This window comes from Typopeltis vanoorti, chromosome 2, assembly GCF_054136105.1.
Source record: "Typopeltis vanoorti isolate ZY-2024b chromosome 2, IOZ_Tvanoo_1.0, whole genome shotgun sequence".
Lineage (NCBI taxonomy): Eukaryota > Metazoa > Arthropoda > Arachnida > Uropygi > Thelyphonidae > Typopeltis > Typopeltis vanoorti.
The window spans coordinates 144852777-144875827 of record NC_143550.1 but is presented as its reverse complement, the minus strand read 5'-3'; the positions used below and the strand labels follow the sequence as shown (position 1 = coordinate 144875827).

The 23051-nt window shown below is 32.9% G+C and overlaps 1 protein-coding gene across 1 annotated transcript in view; it reads right to left on the bottom strand.

Moving 5' to 3' along the window:
• LOC150109496 (metabotropic glycine receptor-like) overlaps positions 1–23051 on the bottom strand; it is a 284141-nt gene that overhangs the window by 109834 nt on the left and 151256 nt on the right. Inside the window, exon 4 of the mRNA XM_090408590.1 lies at positions 21973–22350. Within this exon, the coding sequence (XP_090264716.1) occupies positions 21973–22350 (378 nt within the window). The remainder of the gene's footprint in view (positions 1–21972; positions 22351–23051) is intronic.

Below are 23051 nucleotides of genomic sequence, written 5' to 3'. Positions count from 1 at the left end.
AGTTGTTTTCATTTTTTCTTTTTTTATCACCCTCCACACGTATATAAATAATATTGGCACGTTCAGCATCAAGAAAGCTATTTGTATGTAATTATAATTGTCTGCAGATCAATCAGTGATCAGTTCCATACTTCAGCTGCAGAAGAGGCAACTCACAAATATTAGGAGCGGAGCAACGGATTAAACGAGGAGAGAGATTGAACAACATTTTTTTTGTAATCTTTCTGGTTTTATTAATATAATTTACTTCATTTGATCCCTTAAAATCTTTATTTCAAAAGTTTACTTTGTATTATAATCAAGAAGCATTTGGATACATTTTGGAAAAAAAAGAAAAAAGAAAAAATATCCAAATTGAAAATGTATACAGTCAGAGGCGGCTCGTGCATAGGCACTGCGAAACTGCAACACCCCCAATTTTTCTCGATATATAAATATATTTATTAATTTATTTATATTTGCTTGTAATATTTAATTTCATCAACAATCCTATACAATTCTCTTATTTTGTATAAAAATAATAAAAATCCATCTTGTAGCACTTAGGAGGGCGAAGGACGCTAGCTGCACTGTGTTTACCACAGTGTCATATTGCTACGCGCGAAAGCATATGCACGTCATAGTGCTGAGATGCGAGCTATTAGCGTAATGCGGCACTGTCCGTCGCGCAGTTCCACTGTTGTTTATATGCGGTTTATGCCAGTAGTAGAGTGTTCGTAGTGCTTATCGTGTTTACTCCGTCTCTTTAAAGATCTGGAGATTACAATTAAAGGATTTAATTGTAATGTCCAAAAATTGTAAATCCATTCCTTTAATTACAATTAGAGGAATGGATTTTATTTTTAAGTAATTTTGAATTACACTAAACTGTGTAATTTTATCGATAATAAACAATATTTTTCCATGTTTAATTTTTTTCAATTTTTACCATAATTTTGATATTTTATCCAAACACGTATACACCGTACTTACAGTGTGTATGTATAATTCGAAAGTTGCAGCATCCCTACGATTTCAAGCCACGAGCTGCCACAGCAAAATAATATTGTTTAATACAATATTATTTTGCTCGGATTAAGAGGAACTCGCTCTTCTTTTGAATCCGCCACTAGTATTGACATCAATTAACCCAACCTGCAGCTATAACGACTATGTATTTTTTTTTCCTTAAAATTATCTAAATTCTTTGCTTCTACAACACATTGCTGAAGGCAACTAAGACAAATTCTAACAGTAAAAAAAACGAACCTCTTATAATAGTTTTAACCTTTATCCCCTTAAGTTACTTTTTTTTAGTTATCCCCCTCCCGCAGAGCTTAGTTCGGACAAGGTAAAACCAGCCGCTGTGTCTAAGCTACTACCTGAACTAATTTGTGTGCTTCAATTAAGTCTCCTCTCCTTCTCTGTTAGCCATGTTCAAGAAATTACAGCTAACCAAGGGACTGTCATAATAATGTCTCTCATCATGTTTAGATTTCTAAATCCCCTCAACTTCTCTTGACGTCCATTAAAAATCTCTGTGACTAAACCTGCAAACCGTATTCGAGTATTGGCCAAACTAGATGATTATAAAAGAGTATTATAACATCCTTCCTCCTGCAAGTTAAGCTTCTTTTAATTAAACCTTACGATTTTCCGGCCATACTAGTTGTTTACCAATATCATTCTTGGAATTAAATTCATCGCCAACCGAAAGACTGAAATCCTTATATTCATCAACTCTTTCCAACATTTGCCCATTCAATTTGTATCCATCTAATAACTACCTTCTTACTACATCGCATATACTTGCATTTCACCCTTTAACTTTTAGTACCTCTCTCCGACTTCCTTATATGTTCTATCAGGCGGTTAAAAGGAAGGGAAGGTCATCTGATCGACTTACTATTCTAAAATTAACGACTACTAATTATCGAATAAATAATTAAAGATTCAATGCAATATCGAATGAGAGCGTCTGTTAAAGAACTAAGCAAACTCTAGTGTTTGATTTAAAAAAAAAAAAAGATTAGGATCAGTTACAAACAGGGGACTGAGAGTGACACAGAAGTCAAGGGTTGGAAAATATTTTTTTTCGTTATGTGCTAAAATGATGAGGGCAAATTTTACCACTGAGTGTATATTTGACACTTTCGTAGAATGGTAAGCAGTCACTAGGAGTTTAATAGTAGATCACTAACGCATTTCAATAATTTATGTCCTGAGAAGATAAAATACTTCAAATATAATAATCTAAACGCGTATTCGTAATATAAAGAGCTGCTATATGATATATAATCAACAGGAAAATTAAGAAACAAGTTCGTGCAGATAAGGTATGCATTGAAAACTAATTCATGATAAAAGAAATAAATTATATTTTAAGAAATATGAAGGAAAATGTCGATTGTGTTCTGTAGCTCGTCTAATATGCGTGTACTACGTTTTTAAGTGAGTAACGTATAAGGTATTGGGTACAAGTTTGCAATAGCACATTATCTGTGGAAACAGATGCGCACAATTTTAGCTCATACAACGCTGGTTAAAAGACGGACACTACTTGGATAACATCATTTTATTTTGCTGGCTTTCCGACAATTCCCAGATTGTGATCAGCATTATGATTTATGATCAGCTTTCCAAATTATGATCGCGTGGAGATAAAATTCTTCTCTCGCTCCTTTATTTTCTTTTCATAAGAAGACTGAGATGACGTCAACCCCCCCCCTCCTCCTTAACGTAGTTTTCTCCGTTACGGCTCTGTTTTTCGGCCTTGCCATTGATTGCGTAATGATCGCTGTCATCATTCAGCGAGTATCTGACAGAAAGAAGAAGTTTGGTTTCATTCTACCAGAGGAATGCCACGAAAAAAAAAAAAAAAAAAACGGGCGAGGCAAAGTTTTCCGTAGATGAATTTTGGGTTACAAAAGAATACCATGTGAAAGGATTTTAGCTCTTCCAAATCATGATATAAAGGAGTTTAAAATGCTTACCGTTTCCCTATTATTATTGTCTTCAGTATGATGTTTATCTTCATCATGTTGTAATATATTTAAGCAAAGATTACACCCGCAAGGTAGTTAATGAAAAAAATACAATTCTGATATGAAAGTAATCAGGCATCGAAGAGTACATTCAACATGAATGGGAAACTGCAATGACTGCTTATTCTACTTGCTATGATATAAAATATTACAAATGTACAAAAGCAACTTATAGCATCCCAAAATAAATTGTAGCTTGAGTTTATTATAACTTGTCTCTGTAAAATTGCTCCACGCAAAATTATTTTAAAAAAGTGTAGGAAGAGAGGTACGCTTATGATTAGATTCTGCTTATTAAATGATCCTTCGTGACATTTTTACATACACTGGAATGGAACTATCGTGTTTCCGATATATTTTATCGAGTTAAAATCTATTCAGAGACTATTTTTGAAACTTCAGGTTTCTTCGAGACAATCAGTGTCTGTGTTGTTTTTACACACCTTAAAATTATTATCATAATAATTATAATATTATCATCGTGAAAGAATTATGATAATTTCATAAAATCATGACTGATGACCGTGTGAAGGAATGATAATCTCAAAACATCATGATTGACAATCAAGAAAGAATCATTACAACAAATACATCATGATTAAGAATCACGAAAGAATGATAATAACTTCATAAGTCATAATTAATGATCATGAAAAAATCATGATAATTTCATAAAATCAGGAAGTAACGAAAGAAACAAGAAATATTCATTTAAATAATGAGCTGAGAAATCAAGTAATTAAATTATTCGCAAGTGTTACAGCGAAGAGTGCAGTAGCATAAAAGGCATTTTTCCCCTAACCAACTTTTGCATTTTTTTCCCATGAGAAAAAATTCTGGGATTTCAGAGTGAAAAATTTTCTAAGGAAAACCAAATAGTACTTTTTTTTCAGTTCTGCAGAAAAGAACAGTCAGTAGTCTGTAATTTGTAGATAAGCGTACCGGTTCTTCTAATGTATAAATTGCGCTGTAAACTACCTGAAAGAGGTTTATAAACCGCTGAAAAGAAACCTCGCGAGCTTCGATTTTCAACGTAAATTGTCATGTTCGTGGAACTCGCTGACAAATCGATATCATTCAAAAATGCTTGCCTACGAGAACAAAGAAATCTTCTCTTTGCAAGTATCTTAGGCGTATACGAGCGCATTCATCTAAGTCAAATTTCGGATACATCTTAGTTTTTCGTAGCTCCATTTTTTATGTCGATTCTCTTTCGTTAAAAAAAACTCGAACGTATCTTAGATTGATTTGTTACTTCCTTAATACGAAAATTTTCAACATTTATTTAAACTCCATTCCAATTTATTATATAAAGTTCACAATACGCTGAATATCAGATGCCAATTGTGAAAATTGAAATAGCATTTAATTCTAAAATTTGAATCGTTATTTAATGCTAATTCAGTTGGAACAGTTAATAAGAGGTAATTAATGAGGCAAACATTTAATGTAAGAATCATTGCGGTCTATAAAGCTGTATTATTATTATTATTATTATTATTATTATTATTATTATTATTATTATTATTGAGTATCAGGAATAATAATAATAATAATAATAATAATATTATTATTATTATTATTATTATTATTATTATTATTATTATTATTATTATTATTATTATTATTATTATTATTATTATTATTATTATTATTATTATTATTAAATCGCTTCACACGACCTAACCAAACTTGCAGTATGCAAAACATTGGCCTGAAAGCCATTCTTTGTTTTTTCTTTTTTTTTCTTTTAAATTAGAGAGTTAGATTGACACAGAGAATAATGAAATTGATATTAATTTATTGACTTAATTTCCTTAGAGTCGTTTGCGGTTCTTCTTCCCCAATTCTTTTTTTTTTTTTAACTGAAGATAGAGACGCATTTTTGCAGGAGTATTCCAATATTTTTCACAAATTGACAGTTGTTAAGCCACCGAACAACATCCAACCTTCTCAGCAAATGCAGTGAATAATGAAGGTGAAAATGCAATTTGGTTGCGGTTTGAAATATACGCGAGTTACAAAAGGGGGGGGGGCAAATATTTCCAGCGTTACGTGGAAGAAAACGAAAAACAACAAAAATAGTCATGTTTTGGTAATTCAAAGAACCGACTGTTTTCGTGTGCTCGTTTATTTGGAAAAAAAATAGAGATAAAGCCAAGTTTGTCCAGTAGTTTAGAAATGGCAACCAAATTATCACTGTAGGCTAACTGCGTTCATCATAGGAAAGAAAAAAACGAGTAAATTTTCTGATTTTCTTGAGTGTAGAGATAAGACCAGCGAGTACTATTTGTGATACGAACTAAGAAAGACAGAGACTATACTAGACAGCGTGTTTAATGGTTTATGGTGAACTGGCAAGAAGACTAGAGAGAGAAGCGAAGCATGCTGACTTACACTTAGAGATATATTAGATAAAAAAAGAAAGAGAAGAAACAAAAGATGGCGTGATTTGTCGAATTCATGTTTGCATTTTTCCAGAGAGTTAACTACGGAGATCACCGTTGAGATTACTTAAATAGTATTTCACTCTGGAGGAGGTCATCATCAATAATATAAAGTCTTCAAATAAGTGTAAGCAAGTAAGACCGTATGTTATGTATAAGGAGCATATCAGTTCCTCTAAAGAGTGGTCGAATTATATGGTGAATTTGCATCCTTTCTTTCATCAATGTGCGATCATTATAATAATAATCATTATTTACTCCTGTTCGAAACATTCTTAAGGTCTTCATTGTTCACAGAGTTGATATTATTCACGGTAGGACCAACTATTACTTCCCTAAGGATTAGAATCATTTACCACGTTCTAATTTTTGAGGTAGTCCTTTTATAATAATAACAGAGATGATGATTTGCTCATGATAATATTTTGGATACTTCTTAATTGTTGTAATACGACGGGAGGAAGCAAAAGACTGAGTCTGATAATAAATTGGCTAGGTACACCTATGATGGTACCGACTTTTTTGAATAAGGTCATTTTCCAAGTTTATGTTTCTGTGAAAAAATCTTTTTTGAGAACTTTTACCGGAAATACAATAAATAAAGCCCTTATTTACCTCTATATGAAGGGTTAAGATATATCTTGATAAACTGACAACTGAAGTTGTGTTGCTGCGAGTTCATTGTACCGTATATATGGAGTTTGTGGGAGGGAAGCGTAACTAAGTCTAGCTTTGGTAGGGTTAATCTTAGTCATTTTGATTATCTCATTTATTAAGTGCAGTCAATTATGACTTGAATCTGAATATAATCAGAAAATTTCAGCCGTTCCTTAGGACCCAGAAGAAAGAACTTTAAATGTTTTTTTTTTTTTTTTTTTGCTCTGTGGATACATGATGCGTAGTGTTTAATGTTATATCGATTCTTCAAGGCGTGTTTCTATCAAAAAGAAAAGAAGGTTGGCGACATATATACTTGTTGCCTAAAATCGATCCATTTATCTATACAATGCAAGCAGTTATCCATAAGCACATACTCGTACTTCTTGCGTTGGCTAAAGAAGACAACGGACTCCTACGTTTTGTATTGTATATCAAGGAATTTGTTGTGATAAATAAAAGTTTAAGTAAATAAATAAATTTCATTTTTCTTTAGCACAGATAATTCCGGGCCACACGATGCGTAATCTAAGCACAGCTTCGTCAGATCTAACAAGTTAAAATTCTTCTTTCAAATTTACGAATAAATTAAATAAATATTCTAATTTGTAGAATAGAAGATTCAGTTTTCTTTCTTTTTTAGTTTTAAATGTATACTGAGTTTGTTGTTTAAATATTGACAAATTTGAGAGATTTAAAGATTTGATGTAAATGATCACAAAACTTTATAAATTATTAAAGACTCTTTTAAGTTAATTAAGAAATGCAGTTATCATGCGCACACGATATATATCATCCAGATAATCCAGGTACAATTTAAATAAGCTAAATCTAATATTAATGGAAATAAATACCATAATGAAATGCATCGACATACTTAATGATATATGCGATACCTTATTGTACGTAAATCTGTAGAGACCACAAACACTGGCCTAGGATTTATTTCTGAAAAATGTTGTTATAGCCAAGAATCAAAATAATGCCGTAAACTATTTACGAAAAGTGAAAAACCTGTACATAAATATATTTATTATTTTCTGCTGCCCGTGCGTATGTTATTTTACGGTTCTTCTCTGTCTCTCTGGAAGGTTAAATTGAAATAGAATATTTAGGAACATTACTAATTAGCAATTACATTAATGTTTGCTGTTGTTGTAATTGTTGTCGTGTTTTATATGCTTCCTTTCTTCGTTAAACACACACACGCATAGCCTTAAGATAATAAAATGACAAGTAGCAATAAAAGGAAACATGCAAAATGTACTCTCACTAAAAATAGGTTTAAAAACAGCTGCATTCAAGCTGTAAAAACTGCTGCATTTAACTTATAGTAGTGACGTGACCAGGAAAACTGCTTTACATGTGCGGAAGTTAAAGTGACTATCTGACACAGAACAGAACATTCGCTGCAACTAAATTTGGTCTTCTCGTTCAGCGCCACGTACTTTGAAGAAGAAGCTACAAAATAACCAAGGCTTAAGTGGAAGTCTAGTAACAAACTACTATTGCAATTTTTATGTGTCATCCACCCACAAGAAATTGTAAACCAATAGTGGTGCATTAATACCGAGGATAATTCTAAGGAGTTTTATTTTATTTTTTTAATTTTTATATATTTTTTTCTTTCTTACGTAATCAGGAAACCCTACTCTCTAAAGGCCTCCAATAAGTGGGATGATGGTCTCACACCGGGTAATGAAATTCATCTCCCGCTAAAGAAAATAACAAACAACCATGTTGACGGCGGGATTAGAATCTGGAGCCGGTTGGTTGGAAAAGTTGATTCGAGTTATTCCAATGAAGTTTATTGTGGAGGCGAATGGCCAATTGGATTGCAATAAACATCACTAAAATAAATAAATACTAAAATAAAGCAGCACTGCGTTATTTATTATTAAATATGTCTTTGTGGCAACATGATGAGACATGATGACATGACTAGCTTGAGTAGATTGGGGCTTAAACCTGAAATATAAACTGTTATTAATATATAATGTCAAGTTACTGCATATGTCAGCGTATAAGACGATATCTGAAGTTTTAAAAATATGGTAAAATTAGGCATCGTCTTATACTTCGAGTATAAAATGTGAACTTTTAAATTCGGCGATGGAAGACATCATCAATCGAACGTCTAATCCCTGCAGTAATGTATAGCGGTGTTATGTTAGACGTTTAATATATGCATAAATATTTATCACCATCAGCATATCAAGGATTTAGGCCTAGCGTGGCCTGTTCCGGCTTAGAAGTCATCGTTGAATTGTTAAAGAGGACGTCCTGGTTTTCTTTTTCCTAATGGCTTGTACTTTAAGGCTTGCTTTGGTAATCTTTCCGTTTGCATTCTTTGAACGTGTTCCATCCATTTATGTTTATATTTTTTAATTTTTTCTATTACTGATTCTTGGTTTAATTCTTTCATAATTTTTTCGTTTCTTTTGTGATCAAATATAGCATACTTTGCACTTTTTCTCATAAGCTTCATTTCTGCTGTTGTTAATCTTTGTTTGTCTTTTTGTTTTATTGTCCAGATTTCGCTTCCATACATTAAGACTGGTAGGGCTAATGTCTTGTATACTTTTAGTCTGGTTTGTTTTTGAACTAGGTTTGGTTTACATATAGAGTTAATTACACCTGTTATTTTTAAATATTTTGCAATTTTTACGTCTATATATTTTTCATTTTCATATGTAATAATACATCCTAGGTAGTTAATTGAATTCACCTGTTCTAAGATCTTGTTATCTATTACTATCTTAGTTCTTGCTGGATCTTGTCCTTTAAAGACCATAGTTTCTCATTTTTCTTGTTGATATTATCATACCATAATCTTTGGCTATCTCATTTAGATCTAAAATAGCTTTCTGTAAGTTATCTTCAGAATTTGTAATTATTATTTGGTCGTCGGCAAATAGGAGAGTGTTTAAGTTTACTGTAGGAGAAAGTTTAATTACTTGATGTAAATTTTTATTCCATTTTATTATTATTTCATTTAAGTAGATATTAAAAAGAGTTGCTGAGAGAGGACATCCCTGTCTGACCCCTTGGTTTATCTCTCTCTCGTATATGTTAGCTCATGATTAATCTTATTTGTATTTGATTATTTTCATATATATTTAGGATAGCTTTTAGGATATTATTTGGTATTTGTCTTTCTTTTAATATGTTAAATAAAATGTTTCTTTTAACTTTGTCAAATGCCTTTTTAAATGCAATATGTGTTTCTAAATTGTATTCTCTTCTTTTCTCTATTATTAATTTTAGGCAAAAGGCCGAGTCTAAACATGATCGTCCTTTTCTAAATCCATTCTGTACTTCTAAAATAAAGTTTTCGGAATATTTCATTAGTTTGCCATTTAAAATTCTGCTATATATTTTGTAACAATAATTTAGTATACTGATACCTCTATAGTTTTTAGGGTCATTTCTATTACCTTTTTAAAAGATAGGAATCACAATTGCTTTTTTCCATGCTATTGGGGGGATACTAGTTGAATAAATTTTATTTAAAAATAATAAGAGTCTTTCTTTGAATCTTGTTATTTATCTGAACCTAGCTTATCTTCTCCAGGTGGTTTTCCGTTTCTTGTTTCTTTCAGGCTGATTTCTAAATCTTCTTTAGTTATTTCCTTTTCATTTTCATTAAATGTTTTCCAGTTTTAAATATTTATCTGTCCACAGTTCTGTGTAGAAATTTAGAAACTCTTCTAATTTCAGTTCGGTGTTTAATTTTATGTTTTCTTTAGTATCTGCATTTAAGTGTTTCAAAATCTTATATACATTGGGTCTTATTTTATATAAATCATCTTATTCTTTTATATATTATTTCATCTTCTAATCTTTTACTGCTTAACCATTTATGATAGGCTTCTTTTTTTATTTTGATTATTTCTTTGATCGTATCATCCCATATCTTCATTTTTTTCTTTTTATTGAATTTTTTTGATCTACTAAGCTTTCATTTGCTGCTTCATTTAGTATCGTTTTTATATTAAGCCATTCTATTTCTATTTCTTCATTTTGCTTTATTTTATCTAGATATTGGTTAATTCTTTGTTCATATAGCCATTGTACATTTGTGTCGTTCAATAGTCTAGTTTTATAAACAAATGTTTTTCAATTTTTCTTTCTGTTCTTATCACTTGTAGCCATTTAGGTGGTAATCTTAATTTTATTTTAACACGGAAGTGGTCACTGCTTATTTCTATCCTCTTTGAACTCTAACATCTAGTGAAAATTTTGATGTCTTTTCATTTAATATGAAGTAATCTAATATTGATTTCCATCCTCTTGCTGCCCAAGTATATTGATGTATGTCTTTATGTTTATAGAAAGAATTCGTTATTTTTAGGTTATTATAAACTACAAAGTCAATAATTTTTTAAAAATTCCTGTTTAGAGTATGTTCTCCATATATTCCTATATTATTATTAATTTTCGTGTTTCCAGTTCTTGCATTTAAGTCTCCTGCTAAAATTACATAATAATTTTTATTTATTTTATTATATATATTTTGTAGCTGATTATAAAATTCAATATTATCCTGTTCTCTTCCTTCTTCTGGGGCATATAAACCAATTATTGTTAAATAGCCTATATCTATTTTTATTCTAGCTTCTATTATTCTTTCATCCCATAATTTATAATGTTTTAACTGTTTTGAAAGGGAGTCATGAATCCACATCATGAGTTCTGCTTGTGCTCTTTGGTCTCTGTCGACTCCACTGTATATCACATTAAAATTTGCAGTTCTCATAGTTCCTTTTAATTTCTTTTTTGTTTCAGTGATTACTGCTATTTTAAAATTTCTTTCATTTAATAATTGATCTAATTCTATTTCTTTATATGCTATTCCTCTTACATTCCAGTTTGCTATATGTAATATATTTTGTTGTTTCCATTTTCGTTTTACCTTTTCCATTCCAGGGTCGTTTTCCATAGATTCATTCTGATTACCTTTTTCTGTCAGCTTAAAAGTAGAATTATGTTCTCCATGTCAGGTGACTAGCCTGACGATGGGATAGTTCAGTGGTAGGGCTGCTACCTTAAGGCTTCTGAACTAGCCTTCTTCCAAATTTAAACCCCTAGGAGGAATAGGGTATATTGAAGGGGAAAGAGTAGAAATCTTAATGGTGAACACATACGAAACCGAAGTCAGGTATAAACATAACAAATTTTACCTAGCGTCTCGTAAGGGATGACATCGTCCATAAATTACAGCAAAGAAAGTACATACTCTGGCTTACATTATATTAAAGTAAAAGTAATGTGTAAGAAGCTGTTAGCGTTGAATGTAAAATCTGTGGTTGTCTTATACGTGAGTATAGCACGAAATAAACATTTTGAAACGAGATTTTGGGGATTGTCGTATACGCCCAGTCGCCTTGAATGCCGGTACATTACGATATTTGAATTATTAAAATTTCATAAAATACATACACGTCTAGTTTCAAAGCTAAAATAATTACGACGTATTTAATACAAAGAAGATGGAGAAAAACTCATTTTATAGTTCAGTTTTAGTCTTTGACGAATGACAGTAGGCGTTACATCATTCCAACAAAGGTCACTGTACTACTTTGTAAGCCATTGGCTTAAAATGGCTTAAACCAGATATTTTAAGCCATTGGCTAAGATATGGCTAGGAGCTTAAAATAAGGACCACTAACAGAAGAAGATGCTCCACTCGACGACAAGACTGACTACCTTATCTTGATGACCGTCAGACCCTAAAGAATCAGTATTTGGTAATGCGAACCATAAGCAGCTGCATAAGTTTTTACGACACGTAGAAAACTAAATGCCAAAAATTTTCGTGGAAGAGCTGCAATCCATCAGCCTTTGTTAGCAACAACGAATACAAATCGTCGATTGGCATGAGTCAAACTACATAGAACCTAGACATCAAAAGAATGGAAACTGTTCCTGTTAAAAATGACATATCACTGCATATGCTTTTAGTCTGATGGATGTATCTGGTGAGGATGCCTGGAAAAGTACATTTTACTCGGGTGTGTTGTCTTAACCCAGTTTGTTGTGGAGGTAACAGTGTAATGATATCGATGAAGTCTGCTGATCGGAATATATGGACGGAATCGGAACATTGACATTGCGGTGACCAACAAAGAGCTCTAACATCAACCCTATAAAACGTGCGGTACACGGCTAAGGTGGCCGTCTACATTTGGTGGAATTTACCAGTCCTTGAAAGCAGTAGAGAATAATGTAATGCGAACTTTCTACCAGAAAAAAAAATCAGTAGAATGCTTTCCTCAATGGATTCAAGCAGTAGTTATAATCAAACATTAATTAATTTCTGTCAGTAAAGATTGTTTTTATCAGTTCATGGACCAAGATAAATATGATAGTATATTAAAAAATAAAATGAAAGTTTAAAAAACAATCCTCAATATATAAAGCGCTTAAATAAAAGGTTAATTTAAGAAATTTTGCCATCAGTATGGATCATCGGCAGGCTGAAATAATCCTCTCTGTTTATTGTGTCAGTTTTTATATAAAGCGCCTAAGAAAGCATCAAAGAATAATTTCTTTATGATTCTGGTTAGCAAAAATTTATTAGCATTTTAAAGACATGACTGGACTAATAACACTGGTAAAACGATAACCTCATAAACAGAGCACGCAGATTGGTTGAGAAAGTCATACGATATTATCAGCAGGCCGGTTTGTTTGGATCTAGAGAAAGGATTCAAGTCCAGCACACGCAGTCCATCAGGACGACTAGATTTGCCATTGAATTATTGAAATAACTCATTCAATCGATAGAAGATAGTGAAGAAAGGGGGGGGGGGAAGCCTCACAATCAACTTACTTATGAAGTAGGTAATATTACTAACACAGTCGTAATTGACTCATACACTCAGCACTCGTACCTTGTTAAATGCATCACATATAAAAGAAAAATTGAATCAAAAGATAATCTAGTTCCATTACGACAAAATAAATAATTCAGTTGCCTCCCACAGAATGCTTCCAGTAATTATAACTCGGGCAGATAATAGCCAAAGAACATTAAGATATATTAAATAAACTAAACCCATTTACTGTTCTTTGGATCTTAGCTTAGAACTGAGTAATGCAAATTATTCTTTATACACGAGACATATTCGGCTATCTAGGTCATACGGAAAACAACCAGACGCGGCTTTACATAAATATCAATACAGAGGAGTACTGCAGAAAACAGCTGAAAATGTTAACTGAGACCAGCGTTAATCTAACAAGGGAAGTATTAATCGAATAAACTTGATTTAAAAGCGCATATAGTCCTACCGTCTACCAGAAAAGTATGGAGAGAGAGAAATGGGAGGGGAGTGTGTGTGAAATGATATCACATTAAATCTGAAGCGTTTTACATATTTCAAAAATCTTATATACACGATTTAAAAAACGGATGAGTACAAAATATGGTTATTTGATTGTGATAAGTTCAACCAGAGGTGAGTTATCCTGTAGCAAATGGAGGTGGAGGATTTTTCCTCCAGGAAAGTCTGGATTTCCGTCCTGCCATTTTTACAGACAAAAGAATACTTATAGGCATAGGGTCAACCACCTTATCCTCGAATTATGGTGCAAATTGGGCGCACTTAAGTGCCTGTTAGAACCATCGATGATGATGATGACGATCATTGTTATAAGAAATTATTAAGATTTAAAGAAAAATAACACAGAAATCCAAAACTTTATCCGGAATGCATTTTAAATGAAACTATGTGTTTCCATTTTCTCCCTTTAATTTGATTACAATGAGAAAAGGGGAGATCTGAATCTCTGCCAGGATAGAGTGGAGTTTGCTGATTTTAATGAAAACTGAATACGAATTACTTATTTAAAAAGTATTTTTATATATGGAAAATTTTTGTTCAACGTGCGACGAGCATCTTCAATTTAAAATATAAAAGAATAGCGCAATCGTAAACGATGCGAATGTGAAATCATGAGTTGTAATATGAACATCAAGGTCTAATTATAACTGAAGTCCTATGAAGGGTTAGTAAAATGCATACAAAAATAATAGATGAAAACTGATGAGAAGTATTAATTACTTAATACTTCTTATCAATCACTTCTTACAATTGGAACAAACGCAATCCGTTCAGAGCTGGAAGCAGGAAGAATGCTTCACAAATTTCATCATCGGGTCTTTCCTTGAAGAACCTGCACTTATGTAGGATTCTTTTTTAGTGAGGGTATAGCATGCTTCACAATCCCAGACTTTTCTGGTATTTCTAATCTTCCTCCAAATGAATAGTAAAAAAGGAATGCTTGTGGAAGAATCTTATCATTTTACGAATCCAAAAATGAAGAACGTTTCCGAACAGACGGAAAGAGACTTGAAGTTTTAAATTGCGTTCTTAGCGATCTCTAGGAAATAAGATATATACAGAAAAGTAGTACGTTTTATGTGTTCTGTTTCATTTCTTGTATCGAAGTATTCCTAGGACAAAGAGATACTACAGCTTTCATGTAGTGTCGAATGTTGGCATAGATATTGGAGACAGAACATAAATATTCTTCCGTGTATCATTTTTGAACAACAGAAGATAGAAATCTCCATTTGGCTAGGGAAGAATGGGTTAAATGTAACCATCTCTCGAATACATCAAGCAACATAAACAGAAACAGTCTGAGCATGCCGTGCATTATAGAAAAAGCATTAGAATTACTTCATGAAAAACTGTAGAAAGACCCGATGAAACAGTTTTATCCCCGTTGTGAAAGTAATATTACTTAGTAATCCCATTAGTTTTCATACTTCGTATACTTGTTACTAGTCCGCCCTTCTAAGGGTTTAATTAAAATTATATCGCACTGCTCTGCTCTATATTCTTCTGTCACTGACGTTATCGTTTCATCTTTTAAATCATTCATATCGAACATGCTAGGGAAAAGTTGAGGAAAATGCCCAGGAATAAAGAAAATCTTTTTTTTTTCTTCACATAATCTAAATCCAGGTTCCTGATTATCATCTAAGTTTGATACCTTCTTTTTGAAAATCCTGCTAGATTCAGTTCTCGGTTCTTTGAACACCCACAGTTAGACCAATTCGGCCCAGTTTTTATATTTGAAGTTTGCTTTATGTTAAGATGTCTTTATGTTTATGTTTTATTTTATGTTAAGGGTTTCTTTTAAAAGCTGAAAACAAAACTGTTGCATATGAGATGGAATAACTTACTTTCCGTTTTAAAAGTTCTTTAATATCTCAGAAATTGTTCGTTACTAACGAAAATTCGAATTCAGGTTTTTTCCAAGTGAAGCTCAGATGTTCTTCCAACTGCACTATAAAAACGGCAACGAAAGGAGATCGATTCAGAAATCTCGATAAACGTGTGTGTGTGTGTGTGTGTGTGTGTGTGTGTGTGTGTGTGTGTGTGTGTGTGTGTGTGTGTGTGTGTGTGTGTGTGTGTGTGTGTGTGTGTGTGTGTGTGTGTGTGTGTGTGTGTGTGTGTGTGTGTGTGTGTGTGTGTGTGTGTGTGTGTGTGTGTGTGTGTGTGTGTGTGTGTGTGTGTGTGTGTGTGTGTGTGTGTGTTTCATTTTGTAGTTTGCTCAGCAGCACGCGCCAGCTCCAATTTCGTCACGTTGGCATTGTTTCCCCAGGCGTGGCAAGCCATCTAATCCTGTCATCTTCAAGGCCTTTCCCGGATTTCTTTAAAAAGCTCAAAAACACTTAAAAATAGTTTTCACAGTCTGAAATAAAGTCTTTGTTTTCGTATATTTTTATAATTTCCTAACGTTCCAGTGATGATTTTCTAAGTTTGTGTTGTGAAGAATTTCATAATCAATATCTCCTCTTTTGTTCTGGTGATTACATATTATACATATTAGAAAGATATAATAAAGTCCAAAAATGGTGGAGCTTTCCACCATTTTTCTGCCTTTCCACCATTAGCTAAAAATGTAGTAGCATTTTTAGCTAAGCGGAGAATAAATTTAGTAACTGACGCACTGTTTATTTACTGGTAAAGAAATGGACAAATAAGAATCTACGAATGGTTATACTTCTGAAAACAGATTATTTCCTCGCAGTGAAATGCATAACGCTTGTGTAGCCTTGTGGTAGCACTTCTGGTTCCATAATGCTAGATCGCGAGAAAACAATTATGTAGATTTGATTCTAGTCGCCAACCAGCACTTTTCTGCTACATTTTTTTTCAGTCATCGAGTTAATATTTGTGGCATAGGAACGTCTTATGATGCAGATTTTTAATCCTGCATCTTTGAAAAAATTAACCGTAGAACTCATGCTATTTCAGAAGACATTACATGTTTAGAATCACGAACTTGTGGCAGTTGTCTGTCACAAAATTATGGCAGAGCTGTTGTACTCTGTCCCCGATGCTTCTAAAATCATCAATAACCATGGACTCTACTATTGGTAATGACTAAGGGGAGATATCGACTCCCTACCGATTTTCAGAAGTTGGTTAGGCTTAAAACAGGTCCACTATTCCCTTTGAGAATGAAAAGGAATAAAATAGTTTAGCACATATTGGTATTTAATGATACTTTATACGTAGATAATATATAGTTATAAATAAATAACATTTAGCACTATACAGGGTATCCAAAAAAGAGCTCCGGGGTTTTCAATGAAATTTATTTTGACATTTTGAAGCAGAAATGTGTAGCATATATTATCAAAATACAACGTCACAAGTTTGATTACGTGGTAATATAACTCATGTGCACCATTTACAGCACTACAGACATCAAAACGGAATTCCACCTCAGACCACACTCGGGTAAACATATCCATAGAAATTTCTTCTATGGTTGCTGTTATTCTGTGGCGCAAGTGAGCAAGGGAATCGATTTTTTCTTGATACACAATGTCTTTTACTTAGCTCCAAAAGAAGAAATCCATTGGAGTCAAATCTGGACTGCGTTGCGGTATAGATTTGACTCCAATGATTTGACTTCATAATGTGGCAGCGCTCCAACGCAGTGACAACTGTCCAAAGGAATTTCACACTGGAGTATGGTAGGAATGCTCCGGATGACAAAAACATCCGTAAATGGCATCAACAGTTTTATGAAACAGAAGTGTTTTAATAGGACACTCACCAAGTAGGCCCACAACAAGTGAGGAAAACGTGAAACGAATTCGACCGTCTTTCCAGCGTAGCCCAAAACGTTCTGTTCGAAGTGTGAGTTGTCGATTAATCATTCCTAAAAGCAGATTGAAACTTCATGCTTATAAACTGCAGCTTGTTCATCTTATCCAGCCTACTGATAGACCGCAAAGCGTTCAGTTTGTGACCACCACGCTAGACCTCATTGCTGAACATTAGAACAACTTCAAGAGCATTTTATTATGTGATGACGCAACGTTCATGTGCATGGAGTTGTGAATCGCCATAACTGTCGGACGTGGGAGTTAGAAAATTTGCATGAACCAGTAGATTTTTTTCCGCAGCGGTCCGAAAGTGAATATCTGGTGCGGCATCATGCATGATCGCATGATGCGTGAGCCATTTTTTCCCATGAGGAAAAACAGATTATGAGTGTGGCATACCAGGATATGCTAGAGAACTTTGTGTTTCTCCCAGATTAAGAATGTGGAGGGCATAATGTGGATGGATCCCCACCACATTATGCAGAGATTGTGCGGACTGCTCAACAACCAATTCCCAGGAAAATAGATAGACTGATGAGGTCCCATTGCTTGAACACCGTGTAGCAAAAAAAAAAAAAAAAAAAAATTCAGTCCCTTGCCCACTTGCGCCATAGAATAACAGCACCCATAGAAGCAATTCCTGTGGATATGCTTACCCGAGTGTAGTCAGAGGTGGAATTCCGTTTTGATGTCTATAGTGCTGTAAATGGTGTACAAATTGAGTTACTAACAGGTAATCAGACTTGTGACATTTTACTTTAATAATATATGCTACATACATTTCTCCTTCAAAAGATCGTAAAATAAATCTCATTGAAAATCCCAGAGCACTTTTTCGGACACCCTGTATTATCGGATCGCCGAAGGGTTATTGCACCCGCCTCCAACCAATAGGTTGTAGTTCGAATCTCACTGTGATCATAGATTTTATGAATGTCTTTAGATGGGAGATGAGTTTCAAGTCCATTCTCGGACTTTTGTTCTACTTATTCGGAGTTGGAATAGCTTGAAAAAAAAAGTTTCACATTTGGTCTTATAGAGCGGGGTTTCGGGGGAAAAAAATAATATATTACATAAACAATAAATTAATAAATAATATGATATAATATAATAATTAATAAATAATTATTATGATTTATAAATAAATTATAAATTATAAATAATAAATATATTAATATTAAAATATATAAATATAAAATATATTAAAAATAAATAAAATTTAAAAAATAATGAGACCACCCTTACTCTATTCATTGTACTAATATTGCAGTTTTACAAGCTTCAGTGGGTTGGAGTCGTAAAAAATAAATAAAAAATAAATGTGTATATTTTTCTTCTAAATAATTTATAGTAGAGAAAGAAAAGTGACCTGTCATCTACTCTCTGGCGCTCGCCAAACCTAGATCAGAAGCCATATTTTTTAAAAACTGTTATGTTTACCTTAAGAAGAAAATGTGCAATAGTTCTATAGTTACGTGCGACACTCTTATATTCCGTCTAGCGCATGTTACATTTTTATTCGTGTAATCAAGCATGTATGATAGCTCGCTAGTTCATTCATAGATGACATTGAAATTTTTAACAGAGTTCATTTCCTTTTATAATAACTGAAAAAGATTAAAAATATTATTATTATTATTACATGACACATACCGAGGAGACTACAACTAGTTGTGTTTTAAAATACATTAATTTTTTGTTGAATATTTTCTTGTCGCATTTCTGTTCTTAAGCTTCATATTTTAAAACGATTGTTTTTTTTAAATGAAATTATGCATCAATTAACACATTCTGGTAGACGAGAAAAGACCAAAAATAATTGTTATTAATTAGGACGGTTTAATTATATTATTCAAAATTTATAGCCGTGATATGCATATGAACCTTATATTTCAGAAACAAAAAATAAATAAATAAATCAAACCAAAATTAAAAAGCATGTCCTCCCCCATCCCCGAGTTTGTTTTTCAGTTTAAAAAACAATCGATCAAACAGTTCAGTCGAAGATTTCGTCTAATAAAACCTTTTTCCAATGAGAGAGAAATGATTCCGGTATAAAAACAAAGATGGAAAAAGAAAACATACATCTTACTTCCCCCTAATTTAAGTCATTAATTTAATTAATTAATGATAGTGCTGGACTGTTATTCCTATTTACGTGGTCATCAGAATGTCTCCTATTTGCATGTTCTCTGGTCAAATTGACTACCTTACAGAAAGAGGGAAAAAAAGTATTTTTAGTGGAAATTTCTTCCACCCACGTAGGGGAAAAAATGATTAATTCATCTTGTGTTGAAAAGCTTGTATATACATTCTTCGCTTCCTATACAGGATCCGTCTTTCCTGCCAAAAAAGCATTACTCGCGTTTTTACTGACTGAACTAAAGCGCTGTAAGATTAGAATCGTTTTAATAATTAATAAACTATTTCCTCGGAGAGATGACATCAACATGGAAATAAAACTCTTTTTTATCTTTTTATAATTTGTTTTGATATCGCTGTCACATTAGTACTAATACAACATGGTTACCTTCTTGCGTACTAATTTATACATCGTAGTACATTTCCAATGTAACCGTTATGCAAAAGCCATTAGCTTCTGGGTTTTCTAGAAATACAATCAGAAGATATGGTCCAATAAAACACAGGAACGACTGGAGGGTTATAGCGTTAAGTTATTTTGAAAAACAGCAATCAGTTTTCTTTTTTTTCCTCTGTCTATGATGCTAGTATACTATAGGGTTCATACTCTCTCTCTCTCTCTCTCTCTCTCTCACACACACACACACACACACACACACACACACACACACACACACACACACACACACACACACACACACACACACACACACACACACACACACACACACACACACAATGTGGGAGTAGAAAAGAAGTATTCGCAAATTCTATGCCTACTTTCGCATAGAGGTTTGTAAATATGTTTAGACGGCAGATAATTTTCATCGCCCGATGTTGTGTGATGTCATTTGATGATGACGATGAGAAAGATTCAAAAGAATGTATTTCGTGTCTGAAACTGATTCTGTTTCTTGTCTCCATTACAGCTAAGACGAGAGCTGACCTGGATGGAGACCTCATAATATGAGAATGTCGTATGATCTGAGATTGGTACAAAATTTTGATTAATGTGTGTCGTCAGATTACAGAACAACAAACTGAACAGCATTGTAAGATTGGTGTCATTCATATACCGCAGCTATTGTATGATAACTCATTTTATTTCGGTATGATGCTATAATTTTTATGATAGTGTTACCCACGAATGACTGAAAACCTACATTACATCTGTACTGTTGGTGACCTCAGAGTGAAATAATTTGGAATTCTGCACTAGCAACCAAACATAGTATGTTTTTTTCAAGTCACATCAGATCTCTAAATACTCGTGAACCGAGTGGTAATCTCACACCTGGAGATGAAAATTAATTACCACCTAAACCTATTCACAACCATCTATGCCCATAGTGGACATAGTGAGCTAGATCTGTTCGAACCTGTAGGTCAGAAAGCAGAGACGCTACTACTCGGCTAACGAGGTTTTCTAATATAATTCTGGTATTCAATCGCAACTGAAATAGTTGTAAATTTTAGTAAAGCACCCAATAGCTTCGTGAAAGTGCATCCAGTAATGATATTGGTAATGGCATTACGGATACGAACAAACTAGAGGGTGCTGATTAGGCAAATATATCTAAAACGTTAATTTACTTATTTGTACTGATGTGTACATAAAAAAAGCTAGTTTACTTGTTGATGTGAATAGAATAAAATTCATCGTTCCAATCATCTACTAACTGGAGGAGAATTCCAGATCGAATGCCAAAAAAATGAATCAATAAACACAATCTCAGTATAATAAACATCTCAGAAACAACAAGATTTCAGTCATTTTTACGTATTAAAACAGCTTCTACTTGGCAATTTAATATACAGTTTGTTGCACAGAAAGAAGTCGTAAAAATATTATCGATCCCCACGCGAATGAATGAACGAATCATGAAGCCAGCTGCTCACACAGCACTGTCCAGAGAATGTGGGACGATGGCAAATTGGTAACCAACATATGCTCTCGGGATTATTTCTGGAAGACTGGAAAGGAAAATAAAACTCTGATGGCACGCTAAGATTAATAGGGAAACAGACGCTCGACTGGTGTGGTAATCTTAGTAGTGGCCACCTGGGATTAAAGATAAAGGCTTTCAGAAACCTCACGTTCCGTGTGTGGGAAGAAAGGTAAAAATTATGAACAATAGGTAACAATAAATCACAATTTTGAATTCCTTAGAATTAATGGTTGGAGTTAAAAAAATAATGAAGTTGTCTAGGATAATTAAAACTGGCCTTCTCAACTTCAGTGAAGTAATTTATCCAGCTGTATTTTATATCCAGTAATAATAACTGTTGATACTCTAGTGACACAACACATCCGGGTTTATTAGTCGTTAACTCTATTTTTCATTTTTTAATTAGAATTAACGAGTAACTAATCCGGTCTTTGCATAAATGTTGATACTTGAAGGCTTCCATTACATAACTTGTTATACCGAAAACATTTTATACAGTATATCACTTAAACAGAAAAAAAAATACGTATTTCGTCATAGTGTGTATTAATTTACATGGTCTAAGAAAACAAAAACAGATTTAATATTTAAGTTGTTAACTATATTCCACTTACCCTGGATTTTCTAAGCCTGAACACCACGATTGCCAAAACGACAACAACAGTGACACAAAAACTCTGTACACCTAAGATAATACTACGTAGGATCCAGTTATATTCCACGTAACAAGGCGATTCATCTGAACAATTTTCACAGCCAGGTTTGCAAGGAACGCATCGATAAGGTCCTGAATAAAACTCAGTACCTGTAGGTGATACTATGTGTTTGTTTGTTAATCTAGCTATGAAAGCTGTCTCCACCAACGAACCGTTAAAATAGTTTACATTTTCATTATTTGCAGAATCGTGGGAACTTTGTGGAAAGAAAAATCCTTCTTTACAACGACATTGATAACCTCCTCTTCGGAATCCCAACCCAGATAGCGGAACACACTACAGGGAAAATAAATAATACAATGATATATTTTTGGATAACTCTGCAACTATACTTAAATTCAATATATCTAACTGCAGTTATGATGTTGTGTTTGTTAGACAAAAACTGTAATAATTTCTGCTTTTAAATAGCAATGAAATAAATAACCATTAAAATTATCAAAAAGTATAATTTTAATAATTAGTAGACGCTTCCTTTTTTGAAATAAATATTTAATAATGTTGCCATCATTAATGATTATTAAATATTTATATTATTATATAATATTATTAAATAAATATTTAATAATATTGACATCATTAATGATTATTATTAATAAGCGCTTCGCTTGATTAACAACTGTTTCATATTTGTTTTAATCTTAGAAAATATGAGAATGAATTTATGCGCCCTCTGGTTAAGTATTTAATATTTTAAGTTCAACAAAACATAGTTTTGAACGTCTGCCAAAAGAGAAATAAACATATGCTCGTATTTTGGTACAATGATCAGCAGCTGTGGTTGGTTCAGTTAATATTATGCATAATATAATTTACATTGACTTTAATATTAAAACAACAAAACGGTACATAAATCGTTTAGTATCGTGATAATATTAAAAAAAAGTCTTTTTTTTATTTCCTTTCTTCATATGACAAACCTAACATTGAATTACAATAATAATTGATACCAATTTTAAATTTTGATTTCGGAGGCA